We start from the raw sequence: 22,330 nt of genomic DNA, 5'->3' as shown, positions 1-22,330 counted from the left end.
AAAGTACAAATGCAATGGATGAGACTACTATTCTAGTTCTAGTCCAATCTCATAAACGTTCTAGTCAAAAGCGATTACTTTCGTTGATAAATGGTTGTGGTCCTTGCTAAAATAATAAAGTCCGGTTACGTTCGTGGATTCATTTCTCACCTAAGTATTGGATTCTAATGAAAACTAATGTCTAGTGGGATTGGAAACCAGAGATTGGAAAAAAATAAAATGTTATTGCTCAATATATCATTCTCCAAACCGGATAAATCAACATAACTAGATAAATCGAATCACACCAAAATGTTAAATGATACGGTTCGAATACTAGTGGTCTCTCAAGCTCACAAAATGTTTCGACGATGTGGTGGTGATGTTGGATGAAGAATCAGTAAGAATGTTCCAAGGATCTCCTAAGTTGATGATCTCCATGGCGTCGTCATCTTCCTCGTTATGAAGTTGGACTTGTGAATTTCGAATCCTCTCCAATTCCGTTGAGACTTCTCTCATATTGGGACGTTTCTTCCCATTCAAGTTAAGACACCTCCTCGCGAGGTTTGCCACCGCAGTGACTTGTTCCATGTTGCAGTTATCTTTGATTCGAGCATCAATAATGCTGGAAAGCTTGGAATTTTTCATTGCAAGAATGAAATAAGTTGCCAAAGTTCTGTTTTCGTCAGACCTCAGAAAAGAAATCGGTTTCTCCCCTGTGATGAGCTCCACAAGCACAACTCCGAAGCTATAAACATCGCTCTTGTCTGTAAATTGGCTTGATTGAAAATACTCCGGATCTACATAACCTACTGTACCTGCAACTACAGTTGTGAGATGGGTATGGTCTATGGTTACCGATCTTGAAGTTCCAAAGTCAGACACTTTGGCACGATATTTCTCGTCCAACATTATGTTTGTGGATTTGATGTCTCTGTGATAAATTGGAAATGATGCCGCTGAGTGGAGGTAGGAAAGGGCTCCCGCAATATCTACAGCAATACGTAGACGCATTTCCCAAGTGGCCATTGTGTAATCATCAGACTCATCATCGTGATGGAGATGCTCGAAAAGGTTTCCATTGGGAATGAACTCGTACACCAAAATAGGAACGTCTGTTTCAAGGCAGCATCCCAAAAGCTTCACGATGTTTCTATGGTTGATCTGTGAAAGAATAACAACCTCATTAATGAACTCTTCCAGCTTGTCTTCATCTACAACTTTGGATTTTTTAACAGCTACTATTCTACCATCAACGAGCATTCCCTTGTAGACGGTTCCTTGACCGCCCTGACCAAGCACACGGTTTACACTGAATTTTTCTGTGGCTTTCTCCAATTCTTTCGAGCTGAACACTCTTGTCCTCTCAACGTTTCCTTCGTTGGAAAACAATTGTTGTTGCAACAATAGCCCTCCATTACGCTTAAAGAACTTCTTCTTCCGTTTTATCTCCCTTTGCTTTCTGATAAACTTATACAACCACCATACTCCAATGGCTAAAACCAACAAGCCAAAGCCGAGACTAATACCTACATACACATCTCAAAGGAAACACATTAAAAGCCAAATCCTTTTTCTTAGGTTTTCTATAAATGACGACGTATTATTGCATAGCCTGATGATCGGTAGCTTACCAAGAATGATGGCTAGTGTTTTGTTTTTTTTGGATGTACAACTTAAGTTTCCCGGGATATTCTTACAGTCAGACCCTTCCCCACAACGGTTGTGCCCTTCAGCTTTGGCTTCTTCACACTCATCAATATCTACATAGAGGAAAAACGCATCAATGATTCATGGAGCTTGCAGAAACTAATGCAAAGTGATACAGGATAATATTAATTTACCTAAACATCCACTCGAGAGATATGGGTTGCCTCTATAACCACTGTTACACATGCAGCTTCTATAGCCTCTCTCTAAATACTTACCATATCTACAAATGCAACTTTCATAGCTACTGTAACTCCAACCGCTTTTACCCTCGATAATTGGATAGCAAACCCCAGTATCAACGGACATATTGTGTAACGTATCTATGAACCAACCTAACTCCACCGTTGCATACCCCTTGTCATAAAACAACTCTGGCTCGGTTACATTTGAAGGAGAATATGCCTCGTCTGTCAAGAAAGCAACTCTGCATCCAACTGATTTCGTTGTGTTACCATCAAGGCTCTCAATCTTGATGCCAATCTGTTGCAGACGGTCAGAGGGTATCTTTGCTTGGCAACATCTGTAGCCGTCACAGCTTGTGTTCTGTCCTCTCTGCCCAAATCCCACGTCACAGGTAGACTCGCATCCTCCAATCTGTGGCTTGACATCCGTCATCAAGGCCTTGTTGTTACAACCAACTGCTACTAGAGTATTACGGCCGGTGAGGAAGAATGGGCTTCCGGTCACGTTCAAAGGCGTGTTGAGTTCTTCCATATTGGAACAACCTAATGAAGTTACCGGATTCTTGATTCGGATTAGCCCAAAGGAATCGCCTGAGAACTCGTCCGGGAGAGAGATATTCACCAGTTCTCTGTTGATACTTTTAAGAATGGGCACAGGGTTTCCTGAGGTTCCGTTACAGGTAACTTCATACCACTCGTCTTTGTTGAGATAACAATCTTTACCAATTCCAAAGGGATAAGGAATTGCTATTCCCCCGCAATGGCTTTGACAAGAACTTAGGATTGTAAGATCTTGAGCCGTCGCTGTATTCGAACCATGGGTCAGCAGAACCAGAAGAGAGAGCAGGTTAGATATGGAAAAGCTCTTTCTGCTCATTATGCTCTGTTTTTTCTTTCTTTCTTTGCAGAATACTGAATTATTTTATAAGATGCTAATGTTAATGTAAAATCATGTGTTATGTAGCAATAAACTAACCGAAGAACCTTCTTGGCTGTTGCCTATTTGGACCTCCGTACCTGCAAATGGCTGAAACTTCAAACAAGATTGCGTGGACGGACTATCCTGCTTCATAATTTGTATAATTCCAAAAAGTTACATGTGTGGACTAACAAGATTAATTGCGTAGTCTCTGTCTTAATCTTTTTATAATTGAAAAGTCTAGTCTTCCCTAATTGATGGGACAAGAAGCACAAAAAAGTTGATTAATTGAAAATGAACAGTTTGCGCGGATAAGTAAAGTCTAGACTTTTTACAAAGGGTAGAACTGATTGTAGTTATCAGGTAACTCCATCTTAATTTCACTTCTCATGCGTTCACGCTAGTTTTCAAATCATCTACTCAAAAAGATATAAAAATACTACTTTGTTAATACAGACACTCACAGTTTATACGGACTGACACTCTACTTCATCTCTATGTTCTTTCTCCACCATGCCAACACTTGCACCTGGATGACAAGCTCCAACAAGCATAAATGCACAAATCCAAATGAGTTTCTCCAACATTTACTTCTGAAAAGCTTCCTTGTCAAGTACGGTACCTAACCTCAGAAACACCAAAAATAAAGAACACATTTTGTTTTAAAATTTGATCTGGCAGCTATTAGTATTAGCGTTATTTATAGATCAACTAACTAGCAACAGTCAAACTAAGCATAAAGCCCGTCTAGAGCGCAAAGCTCTTAACCTTTGTGGTCTTGAGTTCGAGGTCACTTTCTAATTTATGTTTTTAGTCAAAATAATCCACGTTTCCCGAAACTCCATTGGTAATTGGTTAATACGATTGGCGGGTCCTAATGAATCAGGTGCAACAATAATTAGTCATAGTCTAATCTCATAGACGTTCTAGTCAAGAGAGCGATTACTTTCGTTGATAAATGTTTGTGGTTCTTGCTAATATAGTATAGTCCTATTACGTTCTTGCATTCCCACATAAATCTTGGATTCCAACACAACTAGTGGGACGTCAACTCTAAATTTAGAAGCAAAATCACCAGTTTTCAGAGAACATTAATGGTAAGCAATGAAGTAGAGTACTAACAATACGATTGAAGACCAAAGCAATAAGACGTTGCCACAAATATTTGTTGATAAATGTTTGTGTTTCAACATAGCTGAACTCCACTATGTTATATATCACAACGTTTGCCACAAACCGAACCAAAAAACAAAAAATGTTGTTATTCAGTATAAAATTCTCCAAATCGGATAAAACAACATAACAAAAACAAATTGAATCACACCAAAAAATTGAATGTTACGGTTCGAACAGTAGTGGTCTCCGACGGTCACAACGTTCTTACGATATGAAGATGTGGTGGTGATGTTGGATGAAGAATCAGTAAGAACATTCCATGGACCTCCCATGGCGTCATCATGTTCCTCGTTATGAAGTTGGACTTGTGAATACCCGATACCGAATCCTCTCCGATTCTGTTGAGACTTCTCTCATATTTGGCCGTTTTTTCCCCACTCAAGTTCAGACACCTCGTCGCCAGGTTTGCCACCGCAGTTTTCTGTGGCTTTCTCCAATTCTTTAGAGCTGGACACTCTTGTCTTTTTAACGTTGCCTTCGTTCGACATAAAGTTTTCTTGCAACAATAGTCCCCCATTAAGCTCAAGGAACTTCTTCCGCTTCATCTCCCTTTGCTTTCTGATAAACTTATACAAGCACCATGCTCCAATGGCTATAACCAACAAGCCAATGCCTAGACTAATACCTACACATCTCAAAAGAAACACATTAAACGCCAAATCCTTTTTCTTGGGTTTTCTATAAATGATGACATATTGCATTAGCCGGTAGCTTACCAAGAATGATGGCTAGTGTTTTGCTTTTTTTGCGACAACTTAAGTTTCCCTGGATATTCTCACAGTCATACCCTTTCCCACAAGGGTTGCGTCCTTCAGCTTTGGCTTCTTCACACTCATCAATATCTACATAGACGAAAATTGCATCAATGATTCATGGAGCTTGCAGAAACTAATGCAAATTAAGTGATACAAGATAATATTATTTTACCTATACATCCACTCGAGAGATATGGGTTGCCTCTGTAACCACCGTTACACATGCAGCTTCTATAGCTTCGCTCTAAATACTTACCATATCTACAAATGCAACTTTGATAGTTACTGTAAGCCCAACCACTTGCACCCTCGATAATGGAGTAGCAACCAGTATCAACGGACATATTGCGTAACCTATATATGAACCAACCTAACTCCACCGTTGCATATCCCTTGTCGTAGAACAACTCTGGTTCGGTTATATTTGAAGGAGAATATGCCTCGTCTATCAAGAAAGCAACTCTGCATCCAGCTGATTCCGTTGTGTTACCACCAAGGCTCTCTATCTTGATGCCAATCTGTTGCAGACGGTCAGAGGGTATCTTCGCTTGGCAACATCTGTAGCCGTCGCAGCTAATGTTCTGTCCTCTCTGGCCAGACCCCACGTCACAGGTAGACTCACATCCTCCAATATGTGACTTAACATCCGTCATCAAGACCTTGTTGTTACAACCAACTGCTACTAGAGTATTACGGCCGGTGAGGAAGAATGGCCTTCCAGTCACATTCAAAGCCAAGCTGAGTTCTTCTATATTAGAACAACCTAATGAAGTTACCGGATTCTTGATTCGGATTAACCCAAAGGAATTTGACAACTCGTCCGGGAGAGAGATATCCACCAGTTCTCTGTTGATACTATTAAGAATCGGCACAGGTTTTCCTGAGGTTTGATTACAGATAACTTCATACCACTCGTTGTTGTTGAGATAGCAATCTTTACCTATGCCAAAGGGATAAGGAATTGCTATTCCCCCGCAATGGCTTTGACAAGAACTCAAGATTGTGAGATCTTGAGCCGTTGCTGTAATCAAACAGACCAGCAGAACCAGAAGAGAGAGCAGGTTAGATATGGAAAAGCTCTTTCTATTCATTATGCTCTGTTTTTTCTTTCTTTTTAGAATACTGAGTTATGTTCTAAAGCTAATCTAAAATCATGTGTTATATAGTAAGTAACTAACCGAAGAAACCTTCACGGTTGCCTATTTGGACCACCTTGCCTGTAACGGTTGAAACTTCAAACAAGATATGCGTGGACTATCCTGTTTCTTAATTTGTATAATTCCAAAAAGTCTATACAGGTCTCTGTCTTAGTTTGTTTATTCTTGAGTAGTATAGTCTTCCCTAATTGATGAGACAAGAAGCAGGAAAAAAATTGATTAATTGAAAATGAACAGTTTGCAAAGATACTTAAAGTCTGGACTCTTTACAAAGGGTGAACTGATTATCATTATCAGGCAAATCCATTTATTTTCACTTCTCATGCGTGTACACAGTTCACACTAGTTTCAAATCATCTACTTAAAAGATATAAAGATACTACTTTGTTAATACAGACACTCACAGTTTACAGGGACTGACACTCTATATCACTTTAAGCTCTTTCAGCCATTCAGTATGGAGGGGACAGGGATCCGGTTTCCCTTCTGCAACCGCCTTCTCTGAGAGCGAATAAAACCAACCATTCCTCCATTTAAACTGCAATATCAGAAAACTAGATGAAACACAAGATACTGGTGTACAAGCAGTTAACAAGAGAGATCATGATGAACATACATATTACATATGTACCTCTTTAACAGCAGTCGGGAAATGAGAAACAGCTCGCGAGTAAGCACATAGTCTCTCCACCATATTCTCTTCAAAGGTCAGTCCTTTCTCTGCAGCAGCAGCTGCTGCAAGTTCTTGGATGAGTCTCGACACCTGAACGTATAAATAATTAGAACTAAACAGCGATTTTGAATGCTAAAACGAAACTGAGGAATGGAATTTCTGTACTTCATCTCTATGTTCTTTCTCCACCATGCCAACACTTGCACCTGGATGACGAGCTCCAACAAGCATAAATGCACAAATCCAAATGAGTTTCTCCAACATTTGCTTCTGAAATGCTTCCTTGTCAAGTACCTAACCTCAGAAACACCAACAAAAAGAAGAACACATTTAGTTTACTAATACAGATTCTGCTTTATGAATATAGAACAAATGATTTGCTTCTTGTATAACCTTGCAAGAGAGGCCACCAGATTCCAATCTTGCAGCTACCTCTGAAGCCCATTTCCCATAAGCAGCAGTTAAACCTTCTGGATTAGTGTCAGTCTTCCCATCCACTGGAGGCTCGCCGAGCTTTGACACAGCAAAATAGGCCAACACTTGGTCTGTATCACCCAAACCTTTGCTCTCAAACCACGGCTCCATCATTCCATTTTGGAAAAATACCAAATCTGATTAATTTACACACAACATTTTTAGTATACCAAGTCATAAACTTATCATATTAGTTACACATCCAATCAAATTTGACAATGTGATCATTTGATCGTTCCAAATCTGATGATAATGTAGAACTGGGCTCTGCCACAATCGAACCCCTAAAACATCTAACAATTTGGTACAGCAAAAGATAATTAGTGCGTACGAAAGTTTCTACCTTTCCATCTAGACTGGGGAGTAGCTTCAAGAACAGCATCGAGATCATCATTCCTAGTACAAACCAAAATGGGTCCTTCAAAATCAACCGGAACTGCTTCTCCTCTCTTCACCAACAAATCCTCGCCATTACCCATTTCCTCCAACGCTCTTCCGACTCTTCCGCCACCCACAATCACGGCTGGAGCCAGCTTTATAGCGGTTGCAACAGAGGCAGCCATAGCCATTGGGACGGCGAATCTCGCACTCGGAACTGAGGGTTTGAGAGACTCAGAGCGTCGGAGGATAGAGAAACGAGCTGAAGCGGAGCAGGAAACAGTAAACAGAGTACTGCTGGCTTTAGCCATTGTGACAATAATGGGCTTCGACGACGATGTGGCCTCTCATGATGACGATGGTTTGAGGCTCTATCTTATCGCTTTTGGATGACTCACGAAGATAAGACGGCACGACGTTGAATATAAAAAAGCAAAACAGCAAGTTGTTGATACTGTTAACTGTTTGAAAGTTGAAACACAGTTCTCAATCCAATCATCAACCTTCACTTTCCCGACAAAGGTAAACGACAAAACTAATCAAAAATCCCACTACTACTATTTATTTAGTGACCGTTGGGTCCTTGTGAAATAGAGAAAAGGCAAAACACAAACACAGACATCTAAAAATCTTTGTGTTAAGACAAAGAAAAGAAAAGTCCATCTGTGTCTTTGGTTTTGTCATTTGTGCTCGCACAATCCCCAATGACTTATTCAAATTCAAATGAAAACATTGTGGGACTTTTATAAAACGTTACTTTCAGGTCAAACCTTACCCAACATTGTCAAACACCTATTTCTAGATTCATATCTTCAAAAAAACTATAAAGATATAAACTTACCTCCCAGGAAGGGAAAGAAGAAAACATGGCTGGTTCAGGGAAAGAGAATGATTTGTTAGGCGAAAATAAGGAAAACGTGGACACTTTCTCAGGTTCTGTCTCCGTTAAGAAAGGAGAGGATAAAGAGAATGTCTCGCCGGAGAAAAGCTCGACGTCTGTGGAAACTCGGAAACAAGATCGAGCTTTGAAGTCTCAATCGATGAAGGGCAATTCTGGGTTTCCCGCGGAAGTTACAAATTTCAAGTCTTTCTCAACGGGTGGTCGAACGGCTCTGAAGCAGACATCGCTGCAAGCGTGTATGCAGATGAACAGTGACGTCGATAAGGGTAGTGTTGGAATGAAAACTTGGACTAGTGTTGATTCTGAGCATTCTAGTTCGTTGAAAGTGTGGGAGTTTTCGGATTCTGAAGCAGCACCTGCTTCCTCTTGGTCTACTTTGCCCAATAGGTAAAAAACACCCCCAGTTACCACAATTCTTATGTTTGTTTTTGTCCTAAACATGTCTGGAGCTATATATACAATTTCTTGAACAGGGCGTTGTTGTGCAAGACACTACCTTTGGATGTGGGTAGATGTACTTGTCTGATTGTAAAAGAACAATCACCAGAAGGCTTACGCGACGGATCTGTATATTCACTTTATACACATGTAAGTATACATTATACAGACATCTGAGCTAATATGATGTTGTTTGAGAACTGAGAAGCAGTGATGTTGAACCTTTCTGATAACTTACAAGTGTTGGATGGAATATTTCAGGAAGGTCGCGGGCGAAAAGACCGGAAGCTGGCAATGGCTTACCATAGGAGGCGTAACGGGAAAACTGTATTTAGGGTGGCACAGAATGCTAAGGGATTGTTGTGCAGTTCGGATGAAAGTTATGTCGGTTCTATGACGGCTAATCTCATGGGTTCCAAGTACTACATATGGGATAAGGTCCTTGCTCATCCTATAATCACTCAACTCTGGTATATTCTCTATGATTCTGCTCAAAGGTTTGGAATCCAAGCTAAATGTTTCTGGTCTTTTGATACCATGGCAGGGAGTTCGAGTGAGTCCTGTAGGTAAATTGGTGAAGCCGCTTCTTTCGGTTGTAATGTGAGCTTTGGGAATTATGTATTGTGTCTTTTGACAATCACTCTCCCTTTATTTTTGGTCTGCTAATGCTAATGCCAATGCTTGTTTCTGCAGATTTACACCCACCATAGCTACTTGGACAGGGAGCTACAGAAGAATGAGAGCCATCTTACCAAAGCAGCAGCCAGTGCAGAAGAACAACAATAAGCCGGTAAAAATGCCTAGTCTTGAAACTTCTCTCCATCAATCTTGCATTCCCAAAACCAAGACTGTTAATACACAAACGTTTGTATCTGTTTTTATAGGTCCAACAGGTATGTAAACTACCACTTGATTGGCTTGAGAATAAGGAAAAAGTTCAGAAGCTATGCTCAAAGATACCACATTACAACAAAGTAAGTCTCACAGGCCTTCATTGGTACTATCTTCCATTTCCAGAAGCTTAAAATTGATAGTCTTTTCCTCTGTTTAGATCACCAAACAGCATGAGTTAGACTACAGAGACAGAGGAAGAACAGGACTGAGAATACAAAGCTCGGTGAAGAACTTTCAGCTCACACTCACGGTGCATTTCCATAACTTCTTTAAAGCTGTTTATTCAAAACTAATCTCACAAGAATCCTAAAACCATGAGTAATTTGGCTTCTAGGAAAATCCCAGGCAAACAATAATTCAAATGGGAAGAGTGGACAAAGCAAAATATGTAATCGATTTCAGGTACTTGCTCAGAACCCGAATGAGATAAACAAACAATACTTTTAAGCTTAAAATTAAGGCTTCAAGAGATCAAAGATATAGTGCATCATCATATAACAACAACCTTTGCTTTATCTGTTTTGCAGGTATCCATTTTCTGGCTACCAAGCACTTTGCATTTGCTTGGCTTCCATTGATTCCAAGCTTTGTTGTACTGTTTAATCATTAGACGAGTTCAATCTCTGAACATCCCTCCAATGTTATCATCATCAACTGTATTCCTATCTTTTACTACATATAATCAATATTTCAATCTGAGTTTCACAAAACTAGCTCAGTGCCTCTCAAATCAGATTCACCCACAAAGAAACTGTTAAAAAAAGATTCAAACTTTATTATATAAAATTGTCACAAGAATGAATAATCGATGTGTCAATGTTGATTTTTCACAACCGAGATTCCAAAAAAACTAAAAAAACAAAACTTATCAAATCCTTTCTTTCTTAGAATCTTATCAAAGGAACACTTTTTTTTAGCAACCATCTAACTCACTGTAGAAATCAGGCGTAAGGAACGAATCTAAACCACCGAATATCACGTCATCTTCCTCCGTCGTTAACTTGCCGGAGTTTTGACACCCAAAATACGTCTGTATATCTTTCGGGAAACTCCGACGAGGCGGAACAATCTCCGGAGGCGTCGATGGTCCTATCACCTCTTCTGCATTCAAAGGTGACGACTTTAAGATCTTTGTTTTCCGATCATCTTTTTCGCCCGACGAAGATTGGCTCTGTGCTAACTCCGACTCGTGGTTTGGGTTTATAAACGGGCTCAGATCAGACGGCGGGATCTCCTCCAGGGGATGATTCGCGGCGTCAGTAAGGTTCTCTGGCGCCGGGAGTTTCAGATAACGGCTGATATCGAAGTTAGTAACGGCGTTAAGTCCACGGTACTCGATTGCTGCTATATCATACGCTATGGCCGCTTCTTCTTGTGTAGCTACGCCAATACATCAAGGGGTGCAAATTGTCACAAACAAAAACATTGAGTAGTTAAAGATAATTTTATGGATTTATTAATAATTACGTTTTACCCCCAAACTATTATGTAATTACATATTCAATTATCACATTATACAGTATAATTTTTATTTATTTTAAATGTACTTTTTCCCCCGTTGATATAGGACAATATGGAAACACATAATAAATAGAATTAAATTGGCCAGTAAAATTGGATGAGCAACTTATAATTTAAACCAATAAATATTTTATGTAAATAAATATAAGAAAAAAATATAAAACTAAAATAATAAATAAATTGAAGGCTTGACTAAGTGGTTGGGTTTGGTGATCTATTTCCCAACCAACACAAGATCTGATTACGTGCATATCAACTCCTATTAAAGACTTCTAAGTGAAAAAGTTTTGTTATTATTATGAAGACAGAATCCCACATAGCATTTCTAGAGTTCTTTATTTATTTTTCTTTTGTTATATATACAACTACTACCATCGAATTTAGTAGTGTTTGTAAATGATGATATTTGTCTTGAATTCTTTTACTAATTTAGCTATGTGTTTGTGTTTAAAGGAAATAGGTTACCGTAGGTTCCAAGATATAGATATTTGTTGCCAAACACTCTTCCAATTCGAGCTTCCCATCTCCCATTATGGTGATGCCTGCAAATCCATAATAGCCAATTAACATTGTGAATTAGTATATTGAGAATATTGTTAATTCTCTCTAATAATCCTTATTTAATATATATGTTTATTTTGGAGCATTCTAGCTTACTTTGCAACGCCTCTATATTTTGACACACCACGTGAAAACCCACTACTTTTCCTGTAAAAAAATTAATCCAACAATAATTTATTAATCAACTCTTAGTTGTTAACCAAAAAAATAAAGACAATTAGTTGATCACCAATCATTCAAAAACAAGAACTGATTTAATTATTTACCTTCTCAAAGATCCAATGTACTCTTCCTTTGACTGGCTTTCCATTTCTTTGATGTCTTCTTCATAATTACACAACTATAAATCACACACACACACACACACAAAAAAAAGAGGATTAAACAAAAGTTTAACTAGATGTAAACACTCTTCTTATTTCTTTGCTTTAGGTAAGAAAGATTGTGAAGCAAACAAAAGATCATATGAAAAGTAAGTAGCTATATTACAATCTAATTTAATCTATAAGTGTATGTATTAATTTGGGATCCGAGAAAATTTACAGGGAAGTTCAAGACGGTGTCTCGTCCCCAATATTTCAATGCTGCTAAGTCGTAGGCACGTGCTGCTGCATCTTCTTCGTCATATGCACCTGTGCAAACCATATTAATAAAAACTTTAGGTTACAAAATTTTCTTTCTTTTCATTTACGTGTTAACAATATTATATTTACGTACATATTTTTTTACATATACTGTATACGTCAGTTTTTTTTATAATGTAAGCACTTTACAAAAAAGCCAAATCGAATAGTACTTTTTTTAGTAATCAGATCATTTGTTTGTTTTTTCACGCATATACCTTTTTTTGTTTGAACCACCAAGTTGGCTTTAAAAAGAACTGATAAAATAAGGTTCTTAATAATTTAATTTATAATAAGAGTGGTAATTAGCCTCACTCACTAATAAAGTGTCTACCAATTTGAGAGTGCAATTAGAAAACGCCATATGAAAAATGACCAAAACAAACTCACCTAAATATACTGCACGTGATGGAGTCAGCCAATATTCCGGTCAGCATCGTCAGAGAAAAAAAAAACATATTAACAACAAAAAAAGATATGCAAATTAAATTTTCAAATCAAGAACAGTGACGACGAACTCATTCCCCGGAGTAATCGGAGTCAAATTAAAAGATCGTAACGAATAAATCTATCTTTAATAATAACTCATAAATATGTATGTATATTATGATGTACAGACGACTGACCTTGTCTTCCTTTTTTGGTCTGAGTCTCGTTCCAACTATTCTTATCCCACAAATGTGCTTCGTACCTTCCAGTCCATCGATGCCTATATATACTCGGGAAAATATTTATGGTTAAAGCCTTAAATGAAAGGCAAAAAAAACTGTGACGACGTTTTGAGCGTGTTTTAATTTGTTCTCATGAAAAAAAACAAACCTGGTGACGCCTCTATGGACGGAGCTGCGTTGCGGAGGAGCTTCTCGTGGTTGCGATCGGCGTTTGCGTTTAGCTTTAATGACTACTGGCCCTGCTGACTCATCGCTCTCAACTGAAGTCTTCTTGCTCCTCCGTGTGATCTCTTCCATTACCGGAGAAACTTCGACGGCGATGTACATAAAAAAAGAAGAGAAAACAAGAAAGATGAGAGAAACTGATGATGATGAATCGGTGTGTTTTTTTTTGGTTAATAAGGAGACTGACTAATGACTATAAAGAGAAATGGTTGAGTGTTTATATTAAAATATTTTCGTTTTTTTTTTTAAAAAATTTTTAAGCTTTAAAAGATTTCCGTAGTTGCGGCCCTCTTTGTACTTTGTGTAATTAGATTTCTCATTAATTAAAATTCCTAATCGCAATCAAACCATTTGAACCTGAATTAAAGTGATTAGCAAATTTTCATCTTTTTTAATATAAGTTTGAATCAATGTTTGAATTAAGAACAAATGAGGAATTGACATGTGGAGGTTTGGATCCGCTTAGCCAAAAATATTGGAGAAAGTGGGCAAGCAAATTCAGAGCTCCATAATTTCTCTACTTCTTGGTTGATCTACTTTTTGGTCGGGCCGTGAAAGATAAATAATACAATATACTACTATAACAACCTTATATTATTTTACACTTTTTGTTCCATAAAATTTGATCTGTCCTTCGAAATATATGAATTAGATTGTAAAATATGCAAAATATTACACTGTTATGCATATGCAAAATATGCAAAGACGTGCGTTTTCCTTGCAAGAAATTAGGCAATAAATTAAACCTCCAAACATTTTAACTCTCATATATTTTAATAAAATTTAGTATATGTATATGTTTTTCAACAACATATACAATATTAGTATCTAGAGTATATGTATATGTTAAATTTCCCTCTGGACTGACTTGGTTTCTAGAGTTAAATTATTAGTATCTTTGCACTTTGGTTGGTTTTGTTTTAAAATCTGGTGTTTAGTTTGTAAAATTTCCTTGTTTGCACTTAAGTTTCACTTAAGTTCCTGGGGTTTTTTCTTTGTACCTGCTGGCTCAGTCTCCGAAAAGATTTTATTCTTTTTGGCAATGTATAACTCAAACCCATTCCATCGATGAAAATCCTTTTAGTGAAAAAAAAAAAGTATATGCTTTTCAACAACATAGAATATGAATAGTTGAACACCATTACGAAACTATTAACATTTTTATGATAAATCATGATGTGAAATTTATAGCGTAGAATATGATCTTTTTTTGTTACGTGTATAATAAAGGTGATTTTTACGAGTGCGTCTCTTTTTTTTTGGTAGGCGTCTCTTATATAATAAGACAGTGTTTCTTATAATTTATTTTTATTGATAAACAAGTTGTTATTTAATGTGTATGTTTATATACCTGCCCCTTAATTAGATGGGAGCAAATGTCAACAATCATGGTAAAAATTGTCTACAAGGGTCCAATCTAAAACGGGCCACATGATATTTTGCGTGTTAAGAAATATAATGAATTAGCAACTTAAGAGATACGCTTGACAAAGATATGTTTACAACCTGATGAGATTCTGAATTAATACACCATACTAGTTGAAGTAGTATATATGTATACAAATTATGTTTTACGAATAGATAAGTGTAGTTTTCGTATCAAAATTACGATCAAATCATAAGTAGAACCTTATTTTGGAATTTTTCCACATATTTAAGATCGTCCCCTACTCGACCTACTATCAAATCTACATTGATCTTACATATTCAACCAATGAACTTCAAAACATGACACTTTTTTACATTTATGTGATGCATTTCGTTTCTATCAAATAAACACATGTAATCAAACGATAGTACCATGCAACTCATAGTAGATAGTCGAACTTTTTAGAGCTATTGAATTTTTACAAACTTGAAACCAAATTTGTGTGACGCGTGTGATATATGACTAAATGCAAGCAATGGTCACCTTTTCGGGTAAGCCATCTTTTTACGGCGTTGGTCCATGTTTCAGAGTTTGCACTTGGCAGCATTTAACCATTTTATGTGAAAAGGCCGTGACATAACTGAGCCCCTGTCAGCCAATAACCACACGCCACGTCATCCGACAGAGTCTGTTCATGGTAGATGTCAAGTACAGTCAACACTGTGCTTGGCATCGTGTACTATATAGTATTGCATAGAATATACAAATTTGTTTTTCGCAACTTGAAAATGTAGGTTTCAACAAGCACAAAATAGGAGAACTTTCTCAGTCCTTTTTTTATTTTTGTTAGATTTCTAAATTTTAACGGTTGTCGGCAACTACAAAACGAATATGAGGGCAAAAAGAAACGAATATGTGGATACATAGGCTTCTCATTTGCATTTTACCAAAGTATGTTTGAATGAAAAGAGTGTCTCTCAAGTCTGTGATCGTTGGTTGACGTTAGCTGTTTGCAAATTATGAACACTTGATTCTATGTGGAAAATAAGAAATTGTGTTCAAGCTAACAAAAAAACCTTGCCCTATTGTTATCTCTCAATCTAGCAATCAAGTCAAAAAAACAAAAAGAAACTCATTCTGCTGATCCAGAGCGATTGACCAATTCTAGGCTAGCTTCAAATTCTTGTGTTTCCTGAGAAAAATCATCAAGCTCAAGGAGACAATTTGTCCAACAACGTAGCCTCCTATAGCTCCATAACACACACAAATCGGCCACTCCTGTTAAGAACAATGATACAATGATTATTAGTTTTATGTATATAATCACCACCACTTCATTCTTGCAATAGCCGTGATCATGACTAAGAACCAAGGTCTTGACTGTATATTGAGGTAAACAGATATTACCTGCCATGGCCTTTCCCAGTCAAGTGGCATAGGCCAAGCTCCAAACCATCCTCCAATAATTGCTCCATATGCTGGAGTCAAGATCATATATTCTATATTCCCGGTTGGTCTAAAAGAAAACAGAAAGATGGATTAAGAATAGATATTGTGTGAATTACCATACAAGGTAATATCAACAACTTACTTTAGTGAGGCGAAGACACGATGCCAATTTGTCCATGATGCACCAAAAACAGCAGTCGCTGGTACAACCTGTGAAAATCAAAGACCATCAAAAGGACTGTTCCAAAGCAGGTATAGAAACTAAAGCAGGCAACTAACCGTGAAAACAGAGATTAGAAAGGACCAGTGAATTGTTTTTGGTAGAGATCTGCATAAGATGAAAGGTAATTACTCATGCCAGCAGTTGAAACTCAGGTGACCGTTAAGTCGAAGTGTGATCACAATCACCACCAAGGAGTCTCATTTGTAATCTGGACAGCTGAATTTACAAACAACATTTCCAAAAAAAAGAAAGAAATCAAAAGATTAAGAGAAACAAGATATTGATGAAACATACTGCAGCCCAATAGGTGCACCCAAAGAAACTGCTCCCAAAGCATTTATGATAGCCCCTATCAAACAACGAAACACACAAGTTTAAAGAAGTCACAATCAAATGGATATTGAGAATTAGCAAGACGAAAGCATAATAAGAAGCTAATACTCATTCACATCTTCAGGTCAAGATTAACACTTTTGAATTTTCAAGTGAAACTCATTCAGCAAATAAAGAAAGTAGCGAGCTATCATATAATAAGCTGAAAAAACCAAAATTACTAACCGGAAATTAGTCCAACTATGCTTCGCCCAACAGCTCTAAAGTACTGGAAAGCAATATGAGGAAATCATTCAGAGAGTCAAACACACAGGAATCCAAATCTACTCTTTTTGAAATCAAAAACGAAGCAAGGAAGAAGCAACCGAGCTAAATGAGAAAGTCAGCTTCTTTAAATCACAGCTACACTCACCGAGCATTTCTTTGGGTTACTTCTGAACAAGCTGAAGATGATTACCACGATCGGGAACTCAATCATCTGAAAAATTAACATCAAAAACAAGGCTAAATTAGCTTAAACACACACACACACACATACACTAAAACATTCAATAGCCAGGTTGTGTAAAAGATAGTCTTAGTACCCATAGGAGACGCAGAGTGAGAGATGGATCAGATATGAGATCGACGGAGTACTTGTCACGGACCACCCAGAATCCGACGGCTAAAAATAACCCAGTAATCAAATAAACAAAAACAGCCCCCAAAGCTGATATCGACTCGCCAATGGAGGTCTCTGGCTTCTTCTTCTTCCCTTCTTTCATAGCTTCCCCTTCTTCTGTCTTGTCCTCGACGAAATCAGAACGAACAAGTGAAGAAGAAGACGAGGCTAAATTACTGAAATACCCTCAGGGCCTTTTATTATATATGGGCCTAAAGTTTATACTTTATGGGCTTTTATTAGACCCACTAAATTTTAAAGCGGTGGCCGGAGATAAAATAAATATGTGCCGGCGAAATCCAGAAGTATCTGGTAGTTAAGCGCGAGTTCTCCATGTTTCCACAGTCCCTGAGAGCTTATCTCTCGAAATGTCTCGTTTCTCTTTTCGGATTCGTATATATATCTGCTTCCATCGATTCAGATTACCTCATCAAGCAAATAAACAAACAACGACAAAACAAAGAAATCGAAATCCCTAGTTTTCTACTAATTCAGCGAAATCTCCAATTTTACTGAAGCTTATATTTAGTAACAATGGCGACTAAATCAGAAAAGGCTATTGGCATCGATCTCGGCACTACATACAGCTGTGTCGGAGTTTGGATGAACGACCGTGTGGAGATCATACCTAACGATCAGGGAAACCGTACTACGCCGTCGTACGTCGCCTTCACTGACACCGAGCGGATGATCGGAGACGCGGCGAAGAATCAAGTGGCGTTGAACCCTCAGAACACTGTCTTCGATGCGAAACGTCTCATCGGGAGGAGATTCTCTGACCCTTCTGTTCAGAGTGATATGGTACACTGGCCCTTCAAGGTTGTTTCCGGTCCTGGAGATAAACCGATGATTGTTGTCTCGTACAAGAACGAAGAGAAGCAGTTCTCTCCTGAGGAGATATCTTCTATGGTGTTGGTGAAGATGAGGGAAGTCGCTGAGTCTTTCCTTGGTCACTCTGTCAAAAACGCCGTTGTGACTGTTCCGGCGTACTTTAATGATTCGCAGAGACAGGCTACGAAGGACGCCGGAGCTATTTCTGGGCTCAATGTTCTGCGGATTATTAACGAGCCGACTGCTGCAGCTATAGCTTACGGTCTGGACAAGAAGGGTACGAAGACTGGTGAGAGGAATGTTTTGATTTTCGATCTTGGTGGTGGAACGTTTGATGTCTCGCTGTTGACGATTGAAGAAGGTGTCTTTGAAGTGAAAGCTACTGCTGGAGATACTCATCTTGGTGGTGAAGACTTTGACAACAGACTTGTGAACCATTTCGTTGCCGAGTTCAGGAGGAAACACAAGAAGGATATTGGTGGGAATGCGAGGGCTCTCAGGAGGTTGAGGACGGCTTGTGAGAGAGCAAAGAGAACGCTTTCTTCCACAGCTCAGACGACTATTGAGATTGATTCCTTGCACGAGGGTATTGACTTCTACGCGACCATCTCACGTGCCAGGTTTGAGGAGATGAACATGGATTTGTTCAGGAAATGTATGGATCCTGTTGAGAAAGTTCTTAAAGACGCCAAGCTTGACAAGGCACGTGTCCACGAGGTGGTTCTGGTCGGAGGTTCTACGAGGATTCCGAAAATTCAACAGCTTTTGCAAGATTTCTTTAATGGGAAGGAGCTATGCAAGAGCATTAACCCTGATGAAGCCGTTGCGTATGGAGCTGCCGTTCAGGCTGCGATTCTGACTGGTGAAGGGAGTGACAAGGTTCAAGATCTTTTGCTTCTTGATGTTGCTCCGCTAAGCCTTGGACTTGAGACAGCAGGTGGTGTGATGACTGTGCTAATTCCGAGGAACACGACGGTTCCTTGTAAGAGGGAGCAGGTGTTCTCCACTTATGCGGACAATCAGCCTGGCGTTCTGATCCAAGTCTATGAAGGAGAACGTGCGAGGACCAAAGACAACAACCTGCTTGGAACGTTTGAGCTCAAGGGCATTCCTCCTGCCCCACGTGGAGTTCCTCAAATCAATGTTTGCTTTGACATTGATGCGAATGGGATCTTAAATGTCTCGGCGGAGGACAAGACCGCTGGTGTAAAGAACCAGATCACGATCACAAACGATAAAGGAAGGTTGAGTAAAGAAGAGATTGAGAAGATGGTGCAAGACGCTGAGAAGTATAAGGCTGAGGATGAGCAAGTGAAGAAAAAAGTCGAGGCCAAGAACTCGCTGGAGAACTATGCTTACAACATGAGAAACACTATTAAGGATGAGAAACTCGCCCAGAAGCTAGATCAAGAGGATAAGCAGAAGATCGAGAAGGCAATCGATGAGACAATCGAATGGATTGAAGGTAACCAGCTGGCGGAAGTTGATGAGTTCGAATATAAGTTGAAAGAGTTGGAGGGTATTTGCAACCCAATCATCTCAAAGATGTATCAGGGTGGTGCTGGTGCTGGAGGTCCAACAGGGGGTATGCCAACAAATGATGGCTCCGGTGGTTCCAGCGGTGCTGGAGGTCCAAAGATCGAAGAGGTGGATTAGAGCGTGTGCAATGTTCACAGATTGCAGAGTGCAAGGAAAGACAGAGTGGTTATGCGCCTCTTTGTATTGTGTGAGAGTTTTAAGAGTGTTCATAGGTGTCCTGCTAGGGTGAGCAATGAAAGTAATATATTTGTGTGCTTTACACGTTTCAGTATGTTGAGTAATAAAAGAAAGTTGTCTTCTATTTCTCAAGAAAGTTGCCTAGTATTACATTGACATATCCATATAAAGTTTGTCCAGTCTTTGTGCATAAACACAACTCTATGAACGTGGTCAATGAGCTCTTATAAGGAAGTGTGTAGATAACGATGAATTTCCTTTGCTTGTTGGACATGTCTTTCTCCTGAAAAAGGAAGAGTCAGAACTGAGAATTTTGATTTTTTAACTTTGAAATATCATAAAGAAAAGTATATTTGATCCCTAACTTGTCACTTCAGAACATGTTCTGTCTTGGCCCCACGCCCACCCACACACATATATATATATACACACTGTTAGCTTCACAACAGTCACATCTCAAATCCGTAAAGCTTAGACAAGCAATGGGGAGAGGATCGGTTGCATTGTTATTCCTTTTCCTCTTCTTTCTCTGCTTCCCCTTCACATCAGATTCCCAGAAAGTCAATCCATCGACGAGCTTACTCAACCAAGAACAAGCCCATGGTGCTCTGTTTTAAGCATATATTGTTTCTCTTATGTTTATATGCCCGGAGAAGTTGAGCATCATTATCTCATGTTTGTTCTTTTTATAGCAGAAGTTACAATCAAAGACATAACAGGAGAAGAAGATGACAAGAGCATCGACATCTGCCGCGCAGGGAAAGGAAGTCATGGAGTTACAGGTGGAAAAGGCGGAGGCCGAAAAGCAACTCCAAGAAAGGGTAATGCCACCATGGACCATCGGCCACCGTTGGTCTTCTCGGCTGCCTCTGTTCTATTTACTGGTTTAATAATGTTTTCATTAACTTCTTTCGGCATGTCAATAAGATTCTGTTGTGCCTAAACAAATTCATTAACCTGAGAGTGAAACATATGTACTGAATATTGTAAACTTTGAAATCTATTGAAACTGAAATGGAGTAACAATAATTGTATAGTACTTAGTAACTAAGATTGGGTATATACAACCAAACCTAGAATAAAGAACCAAGTGAGAGATTTTTTCCTACGCACCAAAACAAAAAGGGTTTCGTTTGCACTGATTGAAAGTGGAAACCGTCGTTACATATCTACAGGTCAACCAAGAACACAATTCAATTCACACAACAAAATTAATGGCTGAGAGAGAGAAGAGCTCATTTCTTCTGCTGAGTTTTTCACTTAGTACTTGAAACTCAAAAGAAACCTCTTCCCAAAACCAGTAGACAGAACACGAAAACTTAGTCCATCAAGAACGCTCCGCTGCAATACCTGATTCAATCCCAGCACCTTATTTTTCAGAATCATGAATTTGTTTCCAATGCCGAGTATTTAGTTTAGTAGCAATACCTGTTGCTGAATCTATCAACAGCGTCTGCGGTTTCAAGAAGAGTGTTGCGGCCTTTCTCCAAAGCCATATAAAGCTCTTTGCCTCTGGTCACACGGGTGATAACCCACGCGTTGTTCTTAGCTCTGATGCATATTTCCATGTCTTTATCCTGCCTTCTCGCACGGCCTTTTTCAAAATCCACTTCTTCTCTAAGCTTGTTTAGTGCAAGTAGGGACTCCTGCGTTTATCAAAATCCATACACTTTTGAGTCCAAGGTAATGGTAATTTCAACTAGTAAATCTTAACAAGTGAAAGACGTTACCTTTTTAAGTGTTGCTACTTTTCCTGAAGGCGAAGCTCTGGAAACTTCCATGTCATTATCAACTACTAAGTAACGGTAACCCTTGGTATGGTAAGCATTCTCACCGCCCCACCCTCTTGAAATATTCTCTTCAATTTTTAAAATTCTCAGTGATGCCTGGAAAAGAGATATTGGGTAATATTTTAGAAGATGCCAAAAAAGATATTCACCATGAAAGATGGATGGGTGATGTGCTAACATCTTCAATAACTTGCTGTTTCACGACTGAGACGTTTAAATCTCCATTGACAATGGCATTTGTAGGCATGAGAAGAAGTAAGGTGAGACTTTTATGCTGATAAGCAAGGAGATACACTCTTTCTTGTGTTTGCTGAAGCCAGATTGTAGGGATGGCAGAATCAGGGGAACCGCCAGTCTCTACACCCCAAATATCGGTTAATAGAAACCCATCTTTCCCTTTTGTCCACTTGTCATTCTGTAGTGGCCTAATAACATGATGCATGTTATTACCATTTCCTGAGGGTAGGGAATCAATTGAGCCAAAGGGTGCCAAAGTGGATCTATTAGAGATTTCAGATGAACCAGGCCCCTTACGTAGATATGACCAAGAATTCGCATCAGAGGATAAAGCTTTTGAGGTCAACCTCATTACAGCAAATGTAAATAAGTTGACGGTATCATCAGCTGAGAGAGTTGTTGAAACCAACAGATCTTGAAATAAGATCATAGAGTGGCATCTTAAGCTCCCAGCACATGAATCTAGTACTTGAACAAGAGA

General features: G+C 38.8%; 8 protein-coding genes across 15 annotated transcripts in view; 3 read left to right on the top strand and 5 right to left on the bottom strand.

The window, feature by feature from the left end:
• LOC104774967 (wall-associated receptor kinase-like 10) lies at positions 218–5,860 on the bottom strand. Of its 3 annotated transcripts, XM_019243483.1 has the most exons (4): positions 5,095–5,289; positions 4,897–4,985; positions 4,686–4,811; positions 218–1,508 (listed from the first exon to the last, which is right to left on the bottom strand). In XM_019243483.1, exons 1-4 carry the CDS (start codon positions 5,190–5,192, stop codon positions 316–318), a joined length of 1,506 nt encoding a protein of 501 aa, XP_019099028.1. In that variant the 5' UTR covers positions 5,193–5,289; the 3' UTR covers positions 218–315. The 3 variants fall into 3 exon arrangements, with proteins under 3 accessions (XP_019099028.1, XP_019099027.1, XP_010497621.1); XM_019243482.1 differs by having other exon boundaries at positions 4,897–5,860; XM_010499319.2 differs by lacking the exons at positions 4,686–4,811; positions 4,897–4,985; positions 5,095–5,289 and adding exons at positions 1,614–1,742; positions 1,824–2,817.
• LOC104775003 lies at positions 6,127–7,790 on the bottom strand. Its single transcript, XM_010499341.2, has 5 exons — positions 7,372–7,790; positions 6,948–7,165; positions 6,720–6,848; positions 6,513–6,644; positions 6,127–6,419 (listed from the first exon to the last, which is right to left on the bottom strand). The coding sequence occupies exons 1-5, from the start codon at positions 7,715–7,717 to the stop codon at positions 6,306–6,308; spliced, it is 939 nt and encodes a 312-aa protein (XP_010497643.1). The 5' UTR covers positions 7,718–7,790; the 3' UTR covers positions 6,127–6,305.
• LOC104775026 (tubby-like protein 8) lies at positions 8,182–10,343 on the top strand. Its single transcript, XM_010499347.2, has 9 exons — positions 8,182–8,694; positions 8,781–8,895; positions 9,007–9,183; positions 9,290–9,345; positions 9,439–9,535; positions 9,630–9,719; positions 9,797–9,889; positions 9,974–10,041; positions 10,167–10,343. Exons 1-9 carry the CDS (start codon positions 8,273–8,275, stop codon positions 10,240–10,242), a joined length of 1,194 nt encoding a protein of 397 aa, XP_010497649.1. The 5' UTR covers positions 8,182–8,272; the 3' UTR covers positions 10,243–10,343.
• Positions 10,553–13,312, bottom strand: LOC104778734 (AP2-like ethylene-responsive transcription factor At1g16060). The gene is made up of 7 exons (XM_010503176.2): positions 13,164–13,312; positions 12,971–13,053; positions 12,265–12,353; positions 11,988–12,061; positions 11,818–11,868; positions 11,626–11,702; positions 10,553–11,019 (listed from the first exon to the last, which is right to left on the bottom strand). The coding sequence occupies exons 1-7, from the start codon at positions 13,310–13,312 to the stop codon at positions 10,553–10,555; spliced, it is 990 nt and encodes a 329-aa protein (XP_010501478.2).
• Positions 15,526–17,461, bottom strand: LOC104774954 (phosphatidylinositol-glycan biosynthesis class F protein). The gene is made up of 8 exons (XM_010499313.2): positions 17,199–17,461; positions 17,027–17,092; positions 16,840–16,882; positions 16,576–16,630; positions 16,338–16,386; positions 16,201–16,268; positions 16,017–16,125; positions 15,526–15,887 (listed from the first exon to the last, which is right to left on the bottom strand). Exons 1-8 carry the CDS (start codon positions 17,376–17,378, stop codon positions 15,774–15,776), a joined length of 684 nt encoding a protein of 227 aa, XP_010497615.1. The 5' UTR covers positions 17,379–17,461; the 3' UTR covers positions 15,526–15,773.
• On the top strand, positions 17,586–19,958 carry LOC104774940 (heat shock 70 kDa protein 5-like). Its single transcript, XM_010499308.2, has one exon. It carries the CDS (start codon positions 17,810–17,812, stop codon positions 19,760–19,762), a length of 1,953 nt encoding a protein of 650 aa, XP_010497610.1. The 5' UTR covers positions 17,586–17,809; the 3' UTR covers positions 19,763–19,958.
• LOC104774881 lies at positions 20,305–20,845 on the top strand. 2 transcript variants are annotated; one of them, XM_019243480.1, is made up of 2 exons: positions 20,305–20,425; positions 20,515–20,845. In XM_019243480.1, the coding sequence occupies exons 1-2, from the start codon at positions 20,305–20,307 to the stop codon at positions 20,763–20,765; spliced, it is 372 nt and encodes a 123-aa protein (XP_019099025.1). In that variant the 3' UTR covers positions 20,766–20,845. The 2 variants fall into 2 exon arrangements, 1 of the variants encoding a protein (XP_019099025.1); XR_002037472.1 differs by having other exon boundaries at positions 20,333–20,425; positions 20,518–20,610.
• The window catches only part of LOC104774895, a 5,232-nt gene continuing 3,739 nt past the window's right edge, over positions 20,838–22,330 (bottom strand). For all 5 annotated transcript variants that reach the window (XM_010499286.2, XM_010499296.2, XM_010499292.2 and 2 more), the window contains 4 exons: positions 21,791–22,037; positions 21,553–21,708; positions 21,251–21,468; positions 20,838–21,172 (listed from right to left, as the gene is read on the bottom strand). In XM_010499286.2, coding sequence (XP_010497588.1) covers positions 21,142–21,172; positions 21,251–21,468; positions 21,553–21,708; positions 21,791–22,037 — 652 coding nt within the window. In that variant the 3' untranslated portion in view covers positions 20,838–21,141. The remainder of the gene's footprint in view (positions 21,173–21,250; positions 21,469–21,552; positions 21,709–21,790; positions 22,038–22,330) is intronic.

This window comes from Camelina sativa, chromosome 3 (genome assembly GCF_000633955.1).
Source record: "Camelina sativa cultivar DH55 chromosome 3, Cs, whole genome shotgun sequence".
Classification (NCBI taxonomy): Eukaryota; Viridiplantae; Streptophyta; class Magnoliopsida; order Brassicales; family Brassicaceae; genus Camelina; species Camelina sativa.
Note: the sequence above shows the minus strand (reverse complement) of the source record. Positions and strands in the feature narration are given on the sequence as shown.